The sequence below is a fragment of the Gigantopelta aegis genome, chromosome 8 (genome assembly GCF_016097555.1).
Source record: "Gigantopelta aegis isolate Gae_Host chromosome 8, Gae_host_genome, whole genome shotgun sequence".
Classification (NCBI taxonomy): domain Eukaryota; kingdom Metazoa; phylum Mollusca; class Gastropoda; order Neomphalida; family Peltospiridae; genus Gigantopelta; species Gigantopelta aegis.
This window is the reverse complement of record NC_054706.1, coordinates 60283522-60304273: the sequence shown is the minus strand read 5'-3', so window position 1 is coordinate 60304273 and position 20752 is coordinate 60283522. Positions and strand designations below refer to the sequence as shown.

The window sequence follows — 20752 nt, the reverse complement described above, 5'->3', positions numbered from 1 at the left end:
TAGAGTCGCTACGACAAATCCATAATGAGAACGCCCCATCAGCTGACTAGAAATGTGTATTTAAATGTTCGGTTTATTTTCCAATCTCCAAGTTAATGAACAGATATGGTGAGACTTGGCTTAGTCAGTAGAGCACGTTCTAGAGGTGGTTGAGTAAAAGGATTGAACCACTTCAGTTCACCTACTGGGTTCCCCCATCCTAACTGGTATGTCAAAGGCTGTCATATGTGCTGTCATGTCTCTGGGAAGTGGATATAAAATGATCTCTTGTTGCTACTGGGACAATTTAGTATTATCTCAGACGTCACTATAAATGTATGTCAGAATTATCAAACATCCGACATCCCAGAGCAGATGATTAATTAATCAATGTTCTGTAATTGTGTCGATGAAGAAAACAAACTTTACTTTAAATGACAGAACATTATAAATAGAAAACCGATTCTCAAATCTGTTACAGTGACAGACCTTGGTTTTTAAGCACTGGCATATTGAAATAAGACATTACTTAAATATTGTTTAACAAGGTTCGTAGCTGTCTTTAAATTCCTTGAAAGTCTTTGAATTTGAAAACAAAATTTTTAGGTCTTTGAAAAAGTCTTCGAATCTTAATAAAAGTTTTTAAATTCTCACAAATCATAGCCAAAGCAATGATGATATCTTTATAGCTGCATGCACTTGATATTTTTCAGTTACAAGGTTTAACATATCATGATACATGTAAAAAAAAAAAGAAGAAAAACCCACATCAATTTGTTGCCATGGACAACAATGTAAACGAACTCATTTGGTATTTTTATCACATTTTGTTGTCTTTAACCGCTGTGTAAAAGTCTTTAAAAGTCTGAAAATGGTAGGTGAAAGTCTTTGAATTTGTTTGGTCTTTAAGGCTATGAACCCTGTTTAAAGTATCTTATTTTCGTAAATTTAAAGTGTTTCAGGTCATCCTGGTGTTTCTAATACCATGAAATGCAATTTTGGTTTCTTTAAAAATGCAAGTTCATCTGAGAAGTAACCTTTATCAAAAAAAATCTCAAATCTATTTTTTAAAGATACTTCCCCGTTCCAACGCCATAGACTATTGTTTCACTCTATTGTAATTTGATCAAAATATATTACGGGTTTGTAGATTATTCCAAACATTGTGTCCATTTTCATGGGTTAAAACTAGGGTCTTCAACTTTAAACCTCGACTTAGGAGCGGGACGTAGCCCAGTGGTAAAGTGCTCACTCAACGCACGGTCGGTCTGGGATTGATTCCCGTCGGTGGGCCCATTGGGTTATATTTCGTTCCAGCCAGTCTGTGGGATGGTGCATATAAAAGATCCCTTGCTGCTAATCGAAAAAGAGTAGCCCATGTAGTGGCGACAGCGGGTTTCCTCTCTCAATATCTGTGTGGTCCTTAACCATATATAACTAAATAAAATGTGTTGAGTGTGTCGTTAAATAAAACATTTCTCTTTTTTTTTTCTTTTTTTGATGCACAGTCAATCTAGGATCGATCCCTGTCAGTGGGCCCATTGGGCTATTTCTCGTTCCAGCCAGTACAATACAACTGGCATATCAAAGGCCATGCTAATTATATAAAAGATCCCTTGCTACTAATGGAATTTGTAGCAGTTTTCCTCTGATGACAGTCAGATTTACCAAATGTTTGACATCGATTAGCCGATGATGAATTAATAAATGTGCTCTAGTGGTGTCAGTGTTCTCGCTGCTCCATTTAAGCGGGGCGGCCCTCCCTGCTATTGCATTTCGCCGCCCTCCTTTATTTTTCAGCGCCCCTCTTTATTTTCCAGCACCTATCTCCGCTATTTCCAAATGTACACTTTTTTCCACAAAAAAAAAAAACGCTTATAAAATCGACGGAAGTAGTAGTGTTTGGCATTAAAATCATTCATCTTGGGTGCCAAATAATATATACACCGCCACTACAAAAACGAAACTACTTTTTATCAGTTGGCGATAATATTTTATCACAGCGATCGATTCATTCGATGAAGATGGGAATAACAAAAACATTTTTTCTACAAAGCAAACTTATTATTAAACCTTGTCTTATTCATTCTCATCTGTATTATTCAGTTCATAAACCTGTTTGATTTTGTGACAGGATCTTTGTCGCAGATCCTGTATACTGTCACCCAAAATGTCATCTCACTGAAAATTAACACAGTATGCATTATTAACTCCAAGGGTGGGATTTAGCTCAGTTGGTTAAGTGCTCACTTAAGTGCTTGTGTTGCGGGATCGAACCACATCAGTGGATCCATTCAACTGACTGGGTTTTTTCTCGTTCCAACCAGTGAACCACAATTGGTCACAGGCTGTGGTATATGGTTTCCAGCCTGTGAGAAAGTGCATATACAATACTAGTATCCCTTGCTGCATTATGAAAATATAGCAGGTTTCCTCTGATAATTACCAAATGTTTGACATCCAATAGCCAACGATTAATTAACAAATGTGGTCTAATGGTGTCGTTAAACAAAACAATTTTTTTTATTAAAGGAACAGACCCTAGTTTTTAAACACGAAGGCATATTTTTCACTAAAATAAAACATTACTTATATTTTATTGTTTAGATTATCCATTTCCGTACAACCGAAGTGTTTCTGGTCATCCTGGTGTTTCTAATACCATAAAATGCATTTTTCATATTTTTAAAAACTCACATGCGTCTGAGAAGTAACGGTTATGTAGTCACATTTTAGTCTATTTTTAAGGGTATTTCAACATACAGACTCTTGTTTCATTCTGTTGTATCCAATAGCTAAACACAAAACAAGGTGGTACCTAATGTTACATTACAAACAATAAAGATCCATCAGCAAATTGTCAAAAACCTCTTTCAAAAAGTGGATGCTATGTGTAGATTTATGCATGTTCTTAATTTTAACCGCTATGAAATTTAAAGTGTTTTTTTCTTAACGGCACCACCTGAGCACATTGATTTATTGATGTTTGGGCATTTGGTAATTAGTAGCAACTTGGGACCATTCCTAAGCATCATCCCACAGAATGGATAGCACATTACGGCCTGTAATACACAAGTTGTGGTGCACTGGCTGGAACGTGAAATAGCCCAATGGGTCCAACGACAGATATGTATCTTACATCAGGCGAGCACTCTACCAATGAGCTACATCCCACCCACTTGAACCACTTTGAAAGATTTCATACTCTGCATCATTTCTACTATTTGGAGCATTGCCTTCTTTTTACGCTACATACTAAAATAACTGTGCCAAATAACAGAGCAATACTGAGTGTTTCTGCCAGAAAGACATTTTTGGGAATGGCTCTATGGAATTGAATGCAACCACAGTCAACATGGGGGTGGGGTGGGGTCTCCTCCAGAAAGAAAATGGGTCGAGTTTAGGGTCAAGAAAATCATACAGTAATGATTGGAGAAATTATTTTTTTCAAAAGGTTAACTTAATTTTTTTTAATCTGCAACAACATTTGGGTATAGCGCCATATCCGTTTTACCTCTGGCAAAAACACTGATGTCTGATATTCTTGCATACCGCACATGACAAAGTGACAGGTTCTGTGTTTTTAATCAAAGTTTATTTGTGACTCTGCCTTAATATTGAATACACATGATTCATCAGAGATGCCAAACAAGAATTTGTTAACTAGGCAATTAAATTCAAGTATTGGCATAGCCAATATGACAATAGAGTCCAGTTCAGAAGCTAAACATGGCGGCTGTCAACAAATAGGCACTCGGTTAAAACGAGCACCTGGCCCATTTTAAATAGAAGGCTCATTTTAAACCCAAGCAGTAATAATGGTCAAAGGGATAGGTGTTCCAGCACTTCAACTGGATGAGAAACGGATAGATCAGATGCAAAAGACGAAGAACTAATCATCAGTGCTCCTATGGATAACACAACCACTGTTCAGCTATTAACATCCGACACTGCACAAGGACAAGATGGTGTTCCTCTAGTGCAGACGAAGACGCAACCATCAGCATCCGGCACAATCTGATTAAAATTAGCTCTGCTGGTCTCATCAGTAGATCTAACAGCATTGTGTGGACTCCCATGTCCTGGTGACATTTCATCTATAAATAACAATTTAAATATCGACCAATTACACTTAGCCTTTTATAACATTATTCGGGAGCATATAAATTCTAAAAATATCAGTCGAGACAATGCAATAGGCGAACTTGTTGGCCTATTTCAACATTGAAAAAACGGGGAAAAGTGCAGTAATAAACTCTGGATTGTATACTAATATAAACAGGTTTTATGGCTATACCATCACAGGGTCGGCAATTCAGGGCAGTAGCTAGCATTTTTTTTTTTGGGGGGGGGGGGGGGCGGCTGAGTACTTGAGTCTAAAACTCTTTAAATAGTTAAGGAGATAATTTTCTTTAAGTTTCTGTAATGCTTTCCGGGTTTTGTCTCAGAAATTTATACGTTGCCTTCGTGCCCCTCTTTTCAAGGAAAGTTTGCCTACGTGTCCCTCCAATTTGCCTTGGTGCCCTAATTTCGGTTATTAAACCGAGGCAACATTTTTCGTGCTGTTAAAAAAAATTGAAATTCGACCCGCTGGCATTCCTTGTAGGCCTATGTTAAAAAGTCTCTTTTAGTCGATAACATTTTTAAAATTGCAGCAAACTCAGGAATGGGTTGTTTGTTACAAAATGGACATTAACAAACGCGCTGTTTCTCCTTGTTGGCTGGATAAATTCAAACTGATCATTTCCAGTACCGATGAAATTGTAATCTGTGTATTTTCAAGTTGCTAAATCTAACCCAGAATACACGTAATCTTCTTGTATTTTATTAGTCTCTTGCTGAGCAATATTAAACATAACAATGATGTCCATCCCAGCTCTTGAAACAAAGATTTCTGCATTACTGTAATGACTAAACGCAAGGGCGTAACCAAAATTTTTTTTAGCCCGAGCGGGGGGATTCGGAGGGATTCCACCGTGAACATTTTGAAACTCAGAACGCCTGTAGATGCATTCTGAGCCATTTTTTTCTATCTTTTTCCGAGTCAATTTTAAGAGGATATTTAATAGAACAATTACAGACAGCCTCGACCTATTCCCGGATTTTTATATATATATATTTTTGCATTACGCACATGCGTGCTGTGCATAATGGGCGCTACGCCTTTGTCTAAACGTATGAAAATCAACCCCTCGCCCTTGTTTTGCAAATCTCATTATTTGATTGGCCGTTAAACTCACTTTTAGGAATGATAGACGCATGTTTAACATTTTGTTGTGAAAATATTGTTTTTCTAAATACACGTGTTTAATAAGTTTACATGAGTGTAAGATAACAACGACATTTGTCAATTCGGCCCATTATGTTTCCATTAAAAGCATGTTACTTAAAGTCGCAGACCCTAGTTTCAACCCATGGATATGATTTTGTTAATCTATAAACATGTAACATGTGTCGATAAAGTTACAACAGAATGAAATAAGAGTATGTAATGTTGAAATTGGGAAAATACCCTGTAATAGTTATTCACCATATCCGTTGTATCTGGGTTTTTTTGTTTTAATATGTGGAACGGTTCTTAAATTTTTCGCCTTGAATTCTTATCAGCAGAACAATGGATTGCGCTCCTTCTATTTCCATCTGGAGAGGCCTGGGCTAGCTCTGGCAGTCGCCAATTCAGGATTTTAAAAATAATTATTGGCTAATTTTATTTTAATTTGCCAGAAAAACAATAATGATATTCTCTTACAAAATAACTGGATTTCTGCAATGTTTGACGTTTACATACATGATTTGGTAAAATGTTTTGCTCACCCAGCGCTAGCCCCGAGAACGTTATCTTACTTGCTTTAGACTGAATTATTTTATCAACATGTCGCACAGGCTGCCCCAATCATTGCTTCATCCGAGGGTGGTATACCAACAAGTTCGCCTATTGCATAGTCTCGCCAGATATTTTTAGAATTTGCATGCTCCCGAATAACGCTATAAAAGGCGAAGTGTAATTGGTCGATATTTAAATTGTTATTTATAGATGAAATGTCACCTGGACATGGAAGTCCACGCAATGCTGTTAGATCTACTGGTAAGACCCAGTAGAGCTAATTTTAATCAGATTGGGGAATACTAATTCATCTGATATTACAGGCGCCGATAGGCCTACAAGGAGAGAGCGCTACGTAACCCCTCCTCGAAATTTGAAGTGCCTCGGGGAAAAAAATGAAATGTTTAGCAGGTGAATAAAATATATTTATTGTCTTTTACTTCCTGCTGAATCTGTAGGCGTAACTTTCTTCAGCCATTCAGCAATCGCTAAAATTTAGGTCAGACACACCCGTGGTCTATCTATGGGATACACCACGGGTAAAATCAAAGGGACCGACACCAAAGCGTGGTACAAATAAAGCAAAGTCAATATAAAAAGTTATAAAATATTTATTTCCATAAAAAATTATGTAAAACATTGGAATGTTTTATGTACAGTAAAAAAATTAAATTTGCCAAAAATACCTATTCACGTTTTGATCTAAACAAAACTTGAAAACAATATGTTTTTGTTGTTTTTTTAAATGGAAGAAATATATAATATAAAATTGCTAGTAAGATGATATACATGTATATATTCATACCTGGTCAATGTCAGTTCTAGAATGACACAATACATATCCATTACTGTACCGATACATCTCTATTACTGTACGGGCATTCACAAACTGCAACTTTTTAAAAACAATTGACAAATTTTATTTTACTTTGGTGAAATAACTGCATGTAATTATTGGTATTTTGTTGGATAATAACTGGGTTTCTGCAAAATGTTGATGTTTAATTGATAATTTGGCAACATTTTCTGCTCTCCCCGAAGCTATTCATGACAGGGTATATATAATAGGTATCAGGAATAACGATGCTAAAAGCTGTTGCAAAATGTGTGCTATGACATTTGTTTTCATTAGCAGAAATTTTACTTTATTATCTGTACTAAACTGTCATCCATTCATTTGACATCACAGAATAATCTGAATTTTTAGGGATGCATATATGTACAACGTTGTGTATTTTAATATACATAAAAATGATACAACTATATCAAAAAGCTTAATAGTATATAGGCTGTTTAAAAAGAAAGCGATTTGTGCACTAAAATGGTATGTACAATGGTCACCAATATGAACCAGTTTGTGATGCTAAAATAGGACGTGGATGACTGAAAACAATAAAAAATCTTAAAGGGACTAGTTTCTGTCTGTAGCCATAAATTATTAAAAACTGATAGTGGATTTTAATTTACTGACATAGTTATTGATTAATAAAACTAAAGTAGTGTGTCCATTTGTCTGGTGCAGTGCCACCCGGATCATGTAGCAATAGGTAGGACATGTGTCAGAAAACAAACAAGTGGACATAAAACTACAACAGTCTGTTAACTACATAAATGGACACGCACACAAAACATGTCCACATAGACACTAGTGGACACACTACTTTTAAACCAGGGTTCCCCATGACCCAGTCATTTCAAATATATTATGGTTACTGGATGAAAAGAGTTAATTGCTGGTAAAAAAATTAATGATATGATTCCCCACCCCCAACCCCACACGATTTTCATCTATACACTTTTAATGTATCTTCTTTTTTTTACTTTGAAAATATGATTTGATTATTACCTTTATTGAAGGTGGTGTACGATTTTATGCTTTATAAAGATCATTTAATCTTTTGCATGTACCTTGAAATCAGCATGAAATCCTATACATCCATACTGATCAACTAATATGATGAACAGAAATGTATTAAAGTATATATAGATATTCATTTATTACACACCAGTGTATGATATTGCTCATGTAATAACAATCACTCAGTATCTAACTAGTGTAATATTGGCGTGACGTAGATCACTCATTGACCCAATTTGTAGAAAACATAACATGTAGTAAGTCTCGATCTGCTTACTTCTACATTGCAGCTTGTTTGCAGTTGATTTGTAATAAATAAAATACTAAATGAGCTTATGAAACTCGTGAACAGTGTTGGTATCAGACTCGCTTTCACTCGTCAGATACCAAAACTGTTCACTAGTTTCCCATAAAAATGGTATAACAGGCAGGCTCGTTTAGTATTCTATATTTATGAAAGCAAATTTTTTTTTAATGTAAATATGATACAGAGATTATAAACTCGGGATAGCCCTTGCACTGTTAAGCCATCTGATAAAAGTTTTAGCACCAGTAATCTGACAACATTTAAAGGGAAAACTAATTCAGGGCTTTAGATTGCACCAAGATGAGATGATAAAGGATGTGCCTAAAATATAGGCAAGTATTCCATAAATAACATATTTATGACATACTGATAAACAAGCCCAAACTACATGCAAGTATAAATATGCTGGCCTGAATATGACTGGAATGTTAAGCCATAATTACGGTAGATTAAGTAAACTGAAATGCATTTCTGAACATGTTAGGAATATTACAGCATAAAAAAAGATCTCAGTATTTATGAAGTATAGATCTCCGTTTGTGCCCAAATTAGCCTTGAAATCGTTAAAAAAAACACCCCACATTTATAAAGATCCACTGTTTCTAAACTATATAGCTAACTCTTTCCTATTCATGGAGTCGGACTCCATAGGAAAAAGGTGGATTATAATTATACAGAGATTGTGGTGACTACATCCCATTAATGGTCAATGAATCATTGATATTAAAATTGTTGTCTCCATTTCGATCACAGCTCTGATTCAGAATCGACATGGCCTGTTCCCACTCCAAAATCTGCATCCAAAACTATCGCGGGTCTGAAAAACATTGAAATAGTGAAATTAAATAATTGTAGTTTTCACATTTACTCTATATGAAGTATTGTCTTTACTACGACAAATATTTTCACTCGCTGATGAGCTCTTTATGATAACATGATCTAAAAGCCTTACTCATAAATAAACAAATAAAACAACATTTTTAAAAATATGAAATACATGTAGCCTCTGTTTATTATAGGCCTAATACAAAGCTAAGCAATGTCAACCTTGACAGATGGTTTTTATTGCATTATTCCTTGAATAAATAACAAGAGTGCTGGTGAGGTACAGGATACGCCCGTCAGGAGTTTGATGGAAATCCACAGATATTAATGAATATGTTAGGGGTATGAATCAATTCTAATGTGAAATTTTTGCAATTTATGGATGAACAGTTAAACTGTTTGTTTTGGATCAACTACTGATGATACTGTATCCATTGGATAAGGTGCTATCTGATTAATGAAGTTATTGTTCTTTATTAGAAAGGGAAATTTTGTTTAACATGGGTACTCTGGTGACACATTTATATTGGCAGAGAAACAGTTTATGTATGTAATTTTAACAATACAGAACTGCCAAGAAATTAGCATATATGTATTCTTGGGGCTGAATTGCATCCTGGAAGAGTAATTATATTTTACAGACAGGACAAGGGAGTAACAAATTCTGGACTAAGTAGGTTACAGCCACCTAGTACTAGTATGCGACACAACGCCATCCCAAGTTGTTCCTACATGTGAGGTTTGATGGTCCTGTATGCAAGATATGGTCCGGACAAGGATTTACTGTTATGTGCAGTAGACCGTGAAAAGTAGATCACGGTCACCTACTAATAGCACGCGACACACCACCATCCCAAGTTGTTCCTACATGTGAGGTTTGATGCCCCTGTATGCATCTGTATGCAAGATATAGTCTGGACAAGGATTTATTGTTATGTGCAGTAGACAGTGAAAAGTAGGTCACAATGACCTTGTAATAGTATGCGACACACCACCATCCCAAGTTTTTCTTATATGAGAGGTTTGATGGTCCTGTATGCAGCTGTCTGCAAGCTATGGTCTTGACAAGAAAAAGTTAACAGATGGATGTATGTACATACGTACGTACACACAATGCAATACCATTATACAACTCGTCATAGATAGGCGTATAAAAAAAGAAAGAAAGACATTTTTATTTAATGAAGCACCACTCACACATTTTTATTTAGGGTTATACATGTATGGTGTCGGACATATGTTCAAGAACCACACCTTAAAAAATTATGGGCTTTTTTTTTTAATATTTAAAATAAGTTTAGGGTAAAATAATAAAAAACCCAATTTATTCAGAAAATTAACTTACGCCTGAGAGCTGGGTTGGATGAACTTGGGTGGTCGTCTCCCCCTGACTCGTTCTTCAGATGGTGGTCCCTCGCCTTCTGCTTCCTGTCGTTTCACCTCCGCTCGTCGCCTTCGGTCTTCCTCGTACCTGCGCCTATCGTCTTGACGACGCCTGTCATCACCTTCACGGGGTCTTCTGTCATCACCTTCACGGGGTCTTCTGTCATCACCTTCACGTGGTCTTCTGTCATCACCATCGCGTGGTCGCCTGTCGCCACCTTCACGTGGACGTCTGTCATCACCATTGCGTGGCCGTCTGTCATCACCATCGCGACGTCTGCGCCTGTCATCGTCCCGGCGTTCACCTTGTGGTCTTCTACGATGATGGTCGTCCCTTTCCTGGTCATAAGCCCGATTCTCATGACCACGTGACTTATCTCTCTTTACACCATCCTGGAGGAAAAATTATTATATTTGGTTAACATCACGACATATTTAAAAATAAACTACAGCTATTTCGTGTCCAACATGTGGTTGTTTTAACATGTGGTATATAGAGAGGGAAAAACAAAAAAAAGGTTACTAGAGCACATTTATTTATTGATCATTGGCTATTGGACATCAAACATTTGGTAATTTGGACATTTAGTCTTAGAAAGGAAACCTGTTACATTTTTTATAAACATGTACCAGGTTTGTAGATTAACCAAACATACATGTAGTGTCCACTTTCAAGGGTTGAAACTAGCAGGGCTCACCTTGTACCTGGCTAAATTAACCAATGCTAATTTTTATTCAAAGTGGCTACAACATTTAGGTTTTGGCTAATCAAATATTCCTTAAATTAAGTACATTTTAATAATTATCAGCCAAAATTTGTTCCATTGTGAGCCCTAAACTAGGGTCTGCAACTTTAAAATCACCTATGTTCATGTATATGTGGGGATAACAAAAGACACTGAGATGTACAGTCTTTAATCGGTCTACAGGATGGTCCTTTTTTTGCAAACAGAGGAACACTTACATGAGAATACATATCACCTCTCGGCATGATTTTCTTGTGTGGTGTGGTGCCTGATTTCAGCTCGGACCTGTTGAACGATAAAACATACATGTATCAAATTTCATTCATTTAGGGTCTGTGGAATGGGTCTGTGGAATGGGGGGTGAGGGGAGAGTCTGCGGAGGCCATACCCCACCACCGTTTCCATGTTATGCGCTTAGAGGGCTGAAACACCTGAAGGGGATCATGCCCTTTAGGCTCTCAAATTTCCATTCCCAGGGCATTGCAACTCTTTTCAATACCTCTGTGGGCCTTTATTTTTAATGGTAATAATGCAAATTCACTGAACTTGTAATCAGTGGTGGATCTAAGGGGGGTATCCATGGGCCTACCCCACCCCAACTTTGTTATAGTTTTATTTTATTTTTATTTTTTCATCTGGAGAATCCATAAATCCCTTGGAAACGTTTGTGGCCTTCAGCCACGTTATTGGCCCCCACCATCTAAATGGATTTTCTGGATCTGCCACTGGTAATAAAAAGGAATCTGATTCAGTTCCAGCTATACTCTGTGGGGAGTGTTGGTGGGCACGGCAGCCGTCTGTGCCCCTAACAAAATGAGTGTCCATTTACATGTAGGTATAAAAGTGCCCTTTTCATGGAATCCAAATATTATGGTGTCCCAATTCTCTTTATCACTGATATACAGTTAACCCATTTCATTTTGCATTTGAATTTCTTGACATGTAGTAACCTCCTGGTAACCTGAAGGACCGTGGTCCACTTATTTCGATGTCTGACCAAGTCAATGAAACTATCACTCTCACAATTTTAGGAGTCCAATTAGGTCTTAGAAACTTACTTGAGCTGATGCTCATGGGTAAGCATGCTCTTGTGAATAACTCCAACACCATAGTCACCAATTGGACGAAACTGAAATAACAAAATAAATTAAAATTAATATAATTTGAAAATGGTAACCTGTTTAACATAAAACAATATTATAGGACCACCACTCATTCATTTCAACTTATTTTCGTGCTTATATCCAATTACGGTTCAAGCACACTATCCTGGACACACAACAACTATCTGGGCTATCTGTCCAGGACTGTGGGTTATTGGTTAGTGAGAGAAAAAGAGGGTGTAGGTGTCTCACACCTACCCATTGAATTGTTAAAACTCGATCTGGGTGGGAGCGGGTACCAGGCTGTGAATCCTACCTGCATTATGTCTGATGGTTTAACCAAGACACCACTAACATATATATATATATACATATACATACACAGCAGATGATGATGAGATGATTGGCGAATCTGCAGTCCACTTAATTTAATTACCTTTTAGCATGGGACTACTTGTATGTACTTGTAAAATGTACTTGAAAAGGAATGCTGGCTGTCATTTTATCAGGGATTGATCTGTGGGTCCGAACATAGGCCCCTTTTCAAAATAAAGTGGCAATAAAAATTTCAATTTATTTTGACACATGGTCTTGATCAATGAAAGGGAGGAAACTGACTGCTACCACAAAGGCTACTCCTATTAAATTAAATAAAGCATCAATGGATCTTTTATATGCACTTTTCCAAACAGGACAGTACATAACAAACTAACATCCTTTTATATACATATCACACTTCAGGCAAGCACTACATATCAATGATCTACATGTACATCATGCCGGGGAGGGGGGTGAAAACATATGTTTTTGTCCCATTCTATATAAACAAAAAATTAAAATATGACGCCACCCCCCACCCCCACCCCCCACTAGAAACTTTGGCCCCTCCACTAGATATTGTGCCACACATACATATTGTTCCTGCGGGACCGTTCTGTACCAAAGTTTTATAACCAACATAAGTTTAATGCTTTAATCCAGATGTGAAACAATGGGGAGAGTTTTCGGGTGTGCACTGTGCCTCAAAATGTCTGAAGTGCCCATTAAAATTGTATGACATTTCATTTGACCTAGATAATTAAAATTACAGCATTATAGCATACTATAATTAAATAATACATGTGTACGAGTTGCCATGCATTTATTCAATAGTTAAATTCAAAACCATTACTTTTTAACAACTGAACACCTGAGCCGACCTACTAAATTTGAACTGTCACAACATTTCCACCCGTTTGGTTTATCCAGGTAAACTTACGTAGAGCTCTCTCCTGAATCGGTTACTTCTTCTCTTCGCAACGACAATCAAGTAAGTCGCTGCTGACATCAATATCAGAAATATGATGACAAATGCGGGACCAAGAAACTGGTCGTTCCAAGACACCAGGTAGACATGTCTAAACCGCAGCGTTATTATGAGTATCCCGACGATGCCGAACAGTACTCCGAAAATGGCACAGGCGACCGCGAAATAAAAGGGAGTTTTAGCTGGTCCGAGCCCCACTCCATTGAGGTCACCCCGGATCTGGTGCTGTATGTAGGCACGGTAGGCTATCAGTGTCGGCTGGTCTAAGTCCATTATGACGTTAATTTACCCCCCACCTCCAAATCAAGACATCAAAAGATTTAAAACACCTGTACAGGTAAATCGAAAGGTGCGAACAGTTTATCGGCCATCAAAGCCTTACCGTCATGCATTGGTAAATGAGTCACCTGCGCATGCGTGCTTCTGACATACCTGGAATTTCAGGGTCGAGATATACGAACACCTATGTAACTTATGTTTAAATGTAAAGTTAAAAATCTTAAGGTTTTAATGAAAAAAGAACTAGGGGAAAAGGACTTGTCACTCATACACTGCATGGCTATCAAAGTTACACCAACAAACAATATACAACATAAAATAGAGAATATTGGGGGTGTGGGGGGTAATAACTTAAAATCTAAGAAACTAATTATAAACTCATCGCTTTATCCAATAATGTTTTTTACTTAAATAGACAACTGTAGTCTAATGAAATAACAATTAGATTGATCAAATAATTCGTTACAATTAGACCAGCATTCGCAAATATATATATATATATATATATATATATATATATATATATATATATATACGTGTGTGTGTGCGTGCGTGCGTACGTACGTGCGTGCGTGCGTGCGTGCGTGCGTGTGTATGTGTAACTTTGCAATGTATTATTTTCATATTATTATATATGACTGATTAACGGAGGATTTTGAAAACTAGATACATGTCATAAAATGCATTTTTCGGGTGTGTTTTTTTACAAGTAAAATTCTTCGTGATAAATGCTTGTGAATAAAACACCAATATTGGCATGTTGGCAATTAATATTAAAGCATGGGCATTGTCAGGCACATGCAGGCATAGCGAAAGTAAGCGAACATTTGACGAGGCCGGGGGCTGGTTGATTGAGCTTTTCTACGGGGTTCGGGGACATGGTCCCCCGGGAAAATTGAAAACTAGATGTTCTTGAATGCATTTTTTCCTGCATTCTACAAGTAAAATACATCATTACAAATACTGACAAATGCAACAGTTTTTAAAAGCATTTTTCATGATGTGTAACGTTGGTATACAAGTGTATACGTTGAATATATTTATAAACACCATAGTCAGTTCATGTACACACTTGTTGGATAAAAAAAAAAAGTAATTGCTTGCAATGAACGAATCACATGAAATAATTCGTTACAGTTACAGCAAATATCGTGGATAACAAACAGTTATCATATAACAGTCGTATTAGCACTTACAATATAACAGTCGTATTGGCACTTATAATATAACAGTCGTATTAGCACTTATAATATAACTATAAATTATTTTATTTTGTTTAATGTATATATTTAATCGTTCATTATTCTTATAATTAGCTTTATTATTGCTGGGTCACCAGACTGTGTTTATATGTATATAATAATTATGTGTATACATCATATGTAAGCACGGTAATAAAACAGTTTGTATTGTATTGTATTGTATTGTATTGTATTGTGTATTGTATTGTATTGTATTGTATTGTTGTATTGTATTGTATTGTATTGTATTGTATTGTATTACTATGAAGGACTTTGTATTAAAAATTTAATGAAGCTGAACTCAAGTTTAATTCATTTGGTAGCATTGGGCGGGTACATATGTAATAACCCAGTGGTAAAGTGCTCGCCTCATGTCACGGGGATTCTATAATTCCCGTAACTGAATAAAACACGATTATCAAAATATCTCTCCTAACTGTATATCTATTAGATCTCTCTGTAACAGGCTGTTAAACCCTAGTATGGCTCGTCTCTAGGTATGATCAGAGATACGATCTTATATAAGTATATATTATTATAGCACGTTTAGCTCACTAGAAACACAACAAAACACAATACACTTTGGAATCTGTATTACCTACGCTGACAAATGTACAGCCGTAGTAGTTAATTAATAACAACAATAATAACAACCCAGAACTGATCACTTAATTAGTTAATCTCTAGGTGTCTAGTTACACAATATGCGAATCACTTCACCGTTACACAACACCCACGCGTGTTATAATTGAGAAACGCTTCCAGGAGAAGTTAATTAATAAAGGAATTACAGCTCTATTCCTAACTGGTTAATTTTTAATTACCCCTAACTACTCATTCAGTAACCTTGTAACACAGAATTAATACTGGTACCGATCACAATAAAGACAATAACCTACAGTGTACCTAGGTCCGCTAGGATGACTGGCTAAGCTTTATATTACCAAATACTCATATAATGTTAGAACAAGAAGTCTACGATTTACTTCGTCAGATGACCGAAGACACTGTCTAAAGAATATTGGTATAATACAGTATTAAAATATTTAAAAGTCACATCAATCACATCAAGGTTATACACAGAGCAGAAATAATACATACCAAAGTCCAAACGGACTAACGTTCCCGCGAAGCTTCCTTTTCGTTCTCCTCGATATCTCTAAAACACTAGCTATTTATTATAAATCAGGATTTTGCCTGGGGGTACAAGGCGGTACCTCACGTATCATCTCATATTCCAACTCTACTAGAGTCAGTATATTTCTCTCTGATCGTCAGACTTACTGACGCCATCGTCGCCAAATCACGGTCGTCGAAACCGCACTCGCAGAGGTATTACGTAACTACTCGCCACATGGCCTCCACAGCTGGACTAAGTGCATATTGGAATGCCCGATCGCGCGAAGTATTACGTAACAAGTTGCCCACCTGGCCTACGGGCAATGAAACTGCACACGGCCCTCTAACACAATTAAAATCGCCACAGGCGAAACAAATTTAAGCGCATGTTCCGTCACACACCCCCACCTCAAAAAGGATATTTCCTCTACTCTAGGAATAGGGAAATATACTACATTAAAACAAAAGGGTGCGTTAACCGACGCATACGGGCATTTATAACACATGTAATAATAAGGTGACTACCAGTAATCACACTGAGTCTCTGAGTCCCTGGTATACAAATAAAATATATATAAACAAAACAGAATTAAAGAATGTCAACACATTATCATAACGTTCAACTTCGGGACAGGGCATCAGCGATTACATTGGATGTGCCCTTGATATGTCCAATGGTAATTGGGTATTCTTGCAGAAGAAGACTCCATCTCAAAACTCTCTGGTTGGAGGCTTTCATTAGGATGGTCCAGTCCGTCTTCGTCTTCTTGGAACAGCACAGCTCCAGCACCCACGTCACTGGCACCCACAGCTAGCTTGAACGGCCTTCGGTAGTCTGGTGCTGCCATCACGGGAGACGAGTAGCGCCTCTGCTTGAGACGGTTGAATGACTTCTCGCATTCACCTGACCAATGGAACTTCGTTTCCCTCTTTTTCAGCGTCGCACGTTTTCCAGGTCTTCTCCGACAGGCACGCTGCCGAATCGGTGTAGCGTTAGGTTCCAAGCGCACATCCTGGCTTACGGTGTCGGTAATCGTTGGAAGGTTCTGACAAATGGAAACATTGTCTTGTTTCGACGTAGTCAGCTTTGCTCGCTGGGGGTTCAAGTCTGCTAGAATCTGGCCGTTGGCCAATTTTCTCTCTGCAGTCTTGACGTCATCACAGAAAATTGAGTGTCTCTCAATTTGGACCGGTCTCTCTGGAACTATCGGCAGTCTGTCAAAATAACCTTTTAGCAAATTGATGTGACAATACCTACTTTTCCTAACCCTATCAGGAGTGTTTATCACATACCCTGTCTCATTAACCCGTTTGTGCACAACATAGGGCCCGAAATACCTGTTCTGCACAGAACCCCGTTTAATGGGAAGGTACAGCAGCACTTTATCCCTTGGTTTAAATTCCCGACTCTTAGCCTTCCTATCAAACACTCATCTCTAACTCTCTTATTTATTAATACTCCCTTGTCCACAGTTAACAAGGTAGTGCGAGCTGCCAACAAATTCGGATCAGCCCCCTGCTCTAGAATTAACTATTGTCTATTACAAGGTAAATCCCCTCTATCAAAGACAACTGGTTCAATTCCCCTCTGCGGGAGATCAACAGGTCCCACCACATTTAATTCCTCAGTTGACTTGTCTACAATTTTACTGATAACCTCATCCACTCCAATTTCATGGCTCACACACGTATCAGACAAATCACAAATATCCTCTGCGTCTTGTGCTAACCTACTGGTCATATCCCTAGTCATTACACACGCAGGATATTTAATCTCATCAACCTCACACTCTGCTATTGGTAACGTGCTGTCTTTAATTAACAGTTGGTCACATTTCGGCTGACAACACTGACTAGTCAAATCATTTCCCAACAAAACTCCTATGTTTTCAACAGGCAAGTCCTTCACAACACCCATAATGACTGGTCCCGTCACAAACTTCGAACACAAGAAAACCTTATGTAACCTGACAACCATATTTTCTCCAGTAACCGAGGTTAAAACCAAACTACGTCCTATGTCTGAATTTTCAATACCAGCTAAACACTCTTGCGTTATCAGACTCTGACTACACCCGGTATCTCTATAGATTGATATTGCCTTAGGACACAACTCTTTTTTCACATCACAAACCATACCAGTGGACACATACGGGTTTACTTTCTCTACCATGGGACTAACCATTAACTCTCTCGCTAACGGAGCTGACCTCACTAAACCGACCACTTGCGCATTATCGCGTTTCCTTTTAAAACAATCCCCGATAAGATGGTTATCCTTTTTACAGTAACTGCAATGTGGACGAAAAGTTCGTGCATTGGCCGATAATGCAGGTCTATCCTTACTTTGCCCACCAGGTGCATTCCTTGCCTGACTAGCTGACCAACTAGATGACTCTCCCCGATAGTTACTTTCCCGGGAAAAACCTGGCTGAAATTTCTTCTTATCACCCTGTTGTAAAGAGCTACCCGGTTCTGCCTGAGCTTTGTGTATTAACACGTAATCATCTGCCACTATGCCTGCCTCCTCTATCTTTTTGACATCACGATCCTCTAAATGAATACGTAAGCTAATTGGTAATCCATTTTTAATGTCCTGTAAGATCAACAACTCCCGTAACTCGGTATATGACTCTACCTGATGAGACACCACCCATTTATCAAACATCCCTGCCTTCTTAGCCACAAACTCACTATAAGACTGACCCTGCGTTTTTCTCAACTCGCTATACCGTAAACGATAATCCTCAGGTCGTAATTCATAAGCCCTCAACACTGCAGCCTTAACTAAGTCGTACTGACTTGCTCGCTCATCACTCATTGAATTATAAGCTATACTAGCCTTCCCCTTAAACTTAGACACGGCTAACAATGTCCACTTAGACTCCGGCCAATTTAGCTGCTTAGCGGCCCGTTCAAAAAGTTGGAAGAACATGTCTACCGCCTGATCGTCAAATACAGGCACTGATCTATAAGCCTCCAACATGTTAAAACCATTTCCTGCCTCTCGTCTAACTTCTTCAGTATTCAACTTTAACTCATGTTCCACTTTTAATTTTTCTAACTGGAATTCTCTATCCCTATGTCTATCTTCTCTATCCCTCTCTTCTCTTTCTCTCTCTCTCTATCCCTCTCTCTATCTTCTCTATCCCTCTCTTCTCTTTCTCTCTCTCTCTCTCTCTCTCTCTCTCTATCTAATGCACGTTCTTCTCTTTCGTACTCAAGTCTTTTAAAAGCTAATTGTTGTTCCACACTTAACTCATTTATCTCTATCTCTGGAACAATCTCACTGTCTTCCATAACAGGACTATCACCAAAAACTTCCTGGATAATAATTGTCCTTATATCTCCTAAGGTTTTAGCTGATGTTAAATCAATTTCTCGCTCACCCGCGATTTCAACTAACTCGGCCTTACGTGCTCGCTTAATCTCCACTACACTGAGCGTAGGCCTATCCAGCAAATTCTTATCCATGTTTAGATATGACGCACTTAATATTAATTAATTTTCTAGTGAACAACGTTGCTACTTCTAGTTAATTTGTAAAATTAATTTATAAAGCCCCCATTTACAAACAATACTTTTTTTAAATATGCATGTCCCGTTTCAGATCCGGGACGAGCGCCCCAATTTTTTACTCCTGTCACGGGGATTCTATAATTCCCGTAACTGAATAAAACATGATTATCAAAATATCTCTACATTATCAATCACATCAAGGTTATACACAGAGCAGAAATAATATATACCAAAGTCCAAACGGACTAACGTTCCCGCGAAGCTTCCTTTTCGTTCTCCTCGATATCTCTAAAACACTAGCTATTTATTATAAATCAGGATTTTGCCTGGGGGTACAAGGCGGTACCTCACGTTTCATCTCATATTCCAACTTTACTAGAGTCGGTATATTTCTCTCTGATCGTCAGACTTACTGACGCCATCGTCGCCAAATCACGGTCGTCGAAACCGCACTCGCAGAGGTATTACGTAACTACTCGCCACATGGCCTCCACAGCTGGACTAAGTGCATATTGGAATGCCCGATCGCACGAAGTATTACGTAACAAGTTGCCCACCTGGCCTACGGGCAATGAAACTGCACACGGCCCTCTAACACAATTAAAATCGCCACAGGCGAAACAAATTTAAGCGCATGTCCCGTGACACCTCATGACGCACGATTGGTCCAGGATCGATCCCCGTCGGTGGACCCATTAGGCGATTTTTCGTTACAACCAGTGCTCCCCAACTGGTCTAACAAAGGCCGTGGCATGTAGCATATAAACGATCTCTTGCTGCTAACCGGAAAGAGTAACCAATTGCGTGACAGCAGCGAGTTTTCTCTTTCATTATCTGGGTGGACCGTAACCATATGTCCGACGCTATATAACCATACCGTACTCAAACTTTGTTGTGCGTCGTTAATTGGTAGCGCATCAATTTACGCCAACTCTAGAGGGGACTTGAGATCGGAGGCATGCTAGAGTGGAAATTATTATTATGTTAACCTCTAAATAGTCACAGTCTAAAATTTGCTGATGTTGCTAAATTTGTTCCATTGTATAGTCTAAGGTGCGCACCCTTCCCACTCAGTTTGCACCAAATGCGAAGTAACCCCCAGTAACGCACGCACGCACGCGCACACACGCACACACACACACACACACACACACACATACATACACACACACATGCTCATGTTTAAATGTTTAAGTGTGTGTCTGCTTTAAAATTTCACACCTCTCCCCAATCACGCACGCACGCACGGACACACCTACGGAC

At 38.1% G+C, this 20752-nt stretch overlaps 1 protein-coding gene across 1 annotated transcript; it reads right to left on the bottom strand.

Moving 5' to 3' along the window:
- Window positions 1–6398: 6398 nt before the first annotated feature.
- LOC121378504 lies at window positions 6399–13713 on the bottom strand. The gene is made up of 5 exons (XM_041506705.1): window positions 13284–13713; window positions 11981–12051; window positions 11141–11207; window positions 10139–10569; window positions 6399–8785 (listed from the first exon to the last, which is right to left on the bottom strand). Exons 1-5 carry the CDS (start codon window positions 13602–13604, stop codon window positions 8716–8718), a joined length of 960 nt encoding a protein of 319 aa, XP_041362639.1. The 5' UTR covers window positions 13605–13713; the 3' UTR covers window positions 6399–8715.
- Between the last annotated feature and the right edge of the window lie 7039 nt (window positions 13714–20752).

What these genes read in the sequence shown, in the direction of transcription:
- LOC121378504 (XM_041506705.1), bottom strand. Translation starts at nt 13,604, where the DNA reads ATGGACTTAGACCAGCCGACACTGATAGCCTACCGTGCCTACATACAG. An exon ending in GAGGTGATATGTATTCTCAT is followed by an intron (nt 10,570 to 11,140) that starts GTAAGTGTTCCT and finishes TTTTTCCTCCAG; the next exon opens with GATGGTGTAAAGAGAGATAA. An exon ending in ATCCAACCCAGCTCTCAGGC is followed by an intron (nt 8,786 to 10,138) that starts GTAAGTTAATTT and finishes AATGTTTTTCAG; the next exon opens with ACCCGCGATAGTTTTGGATG.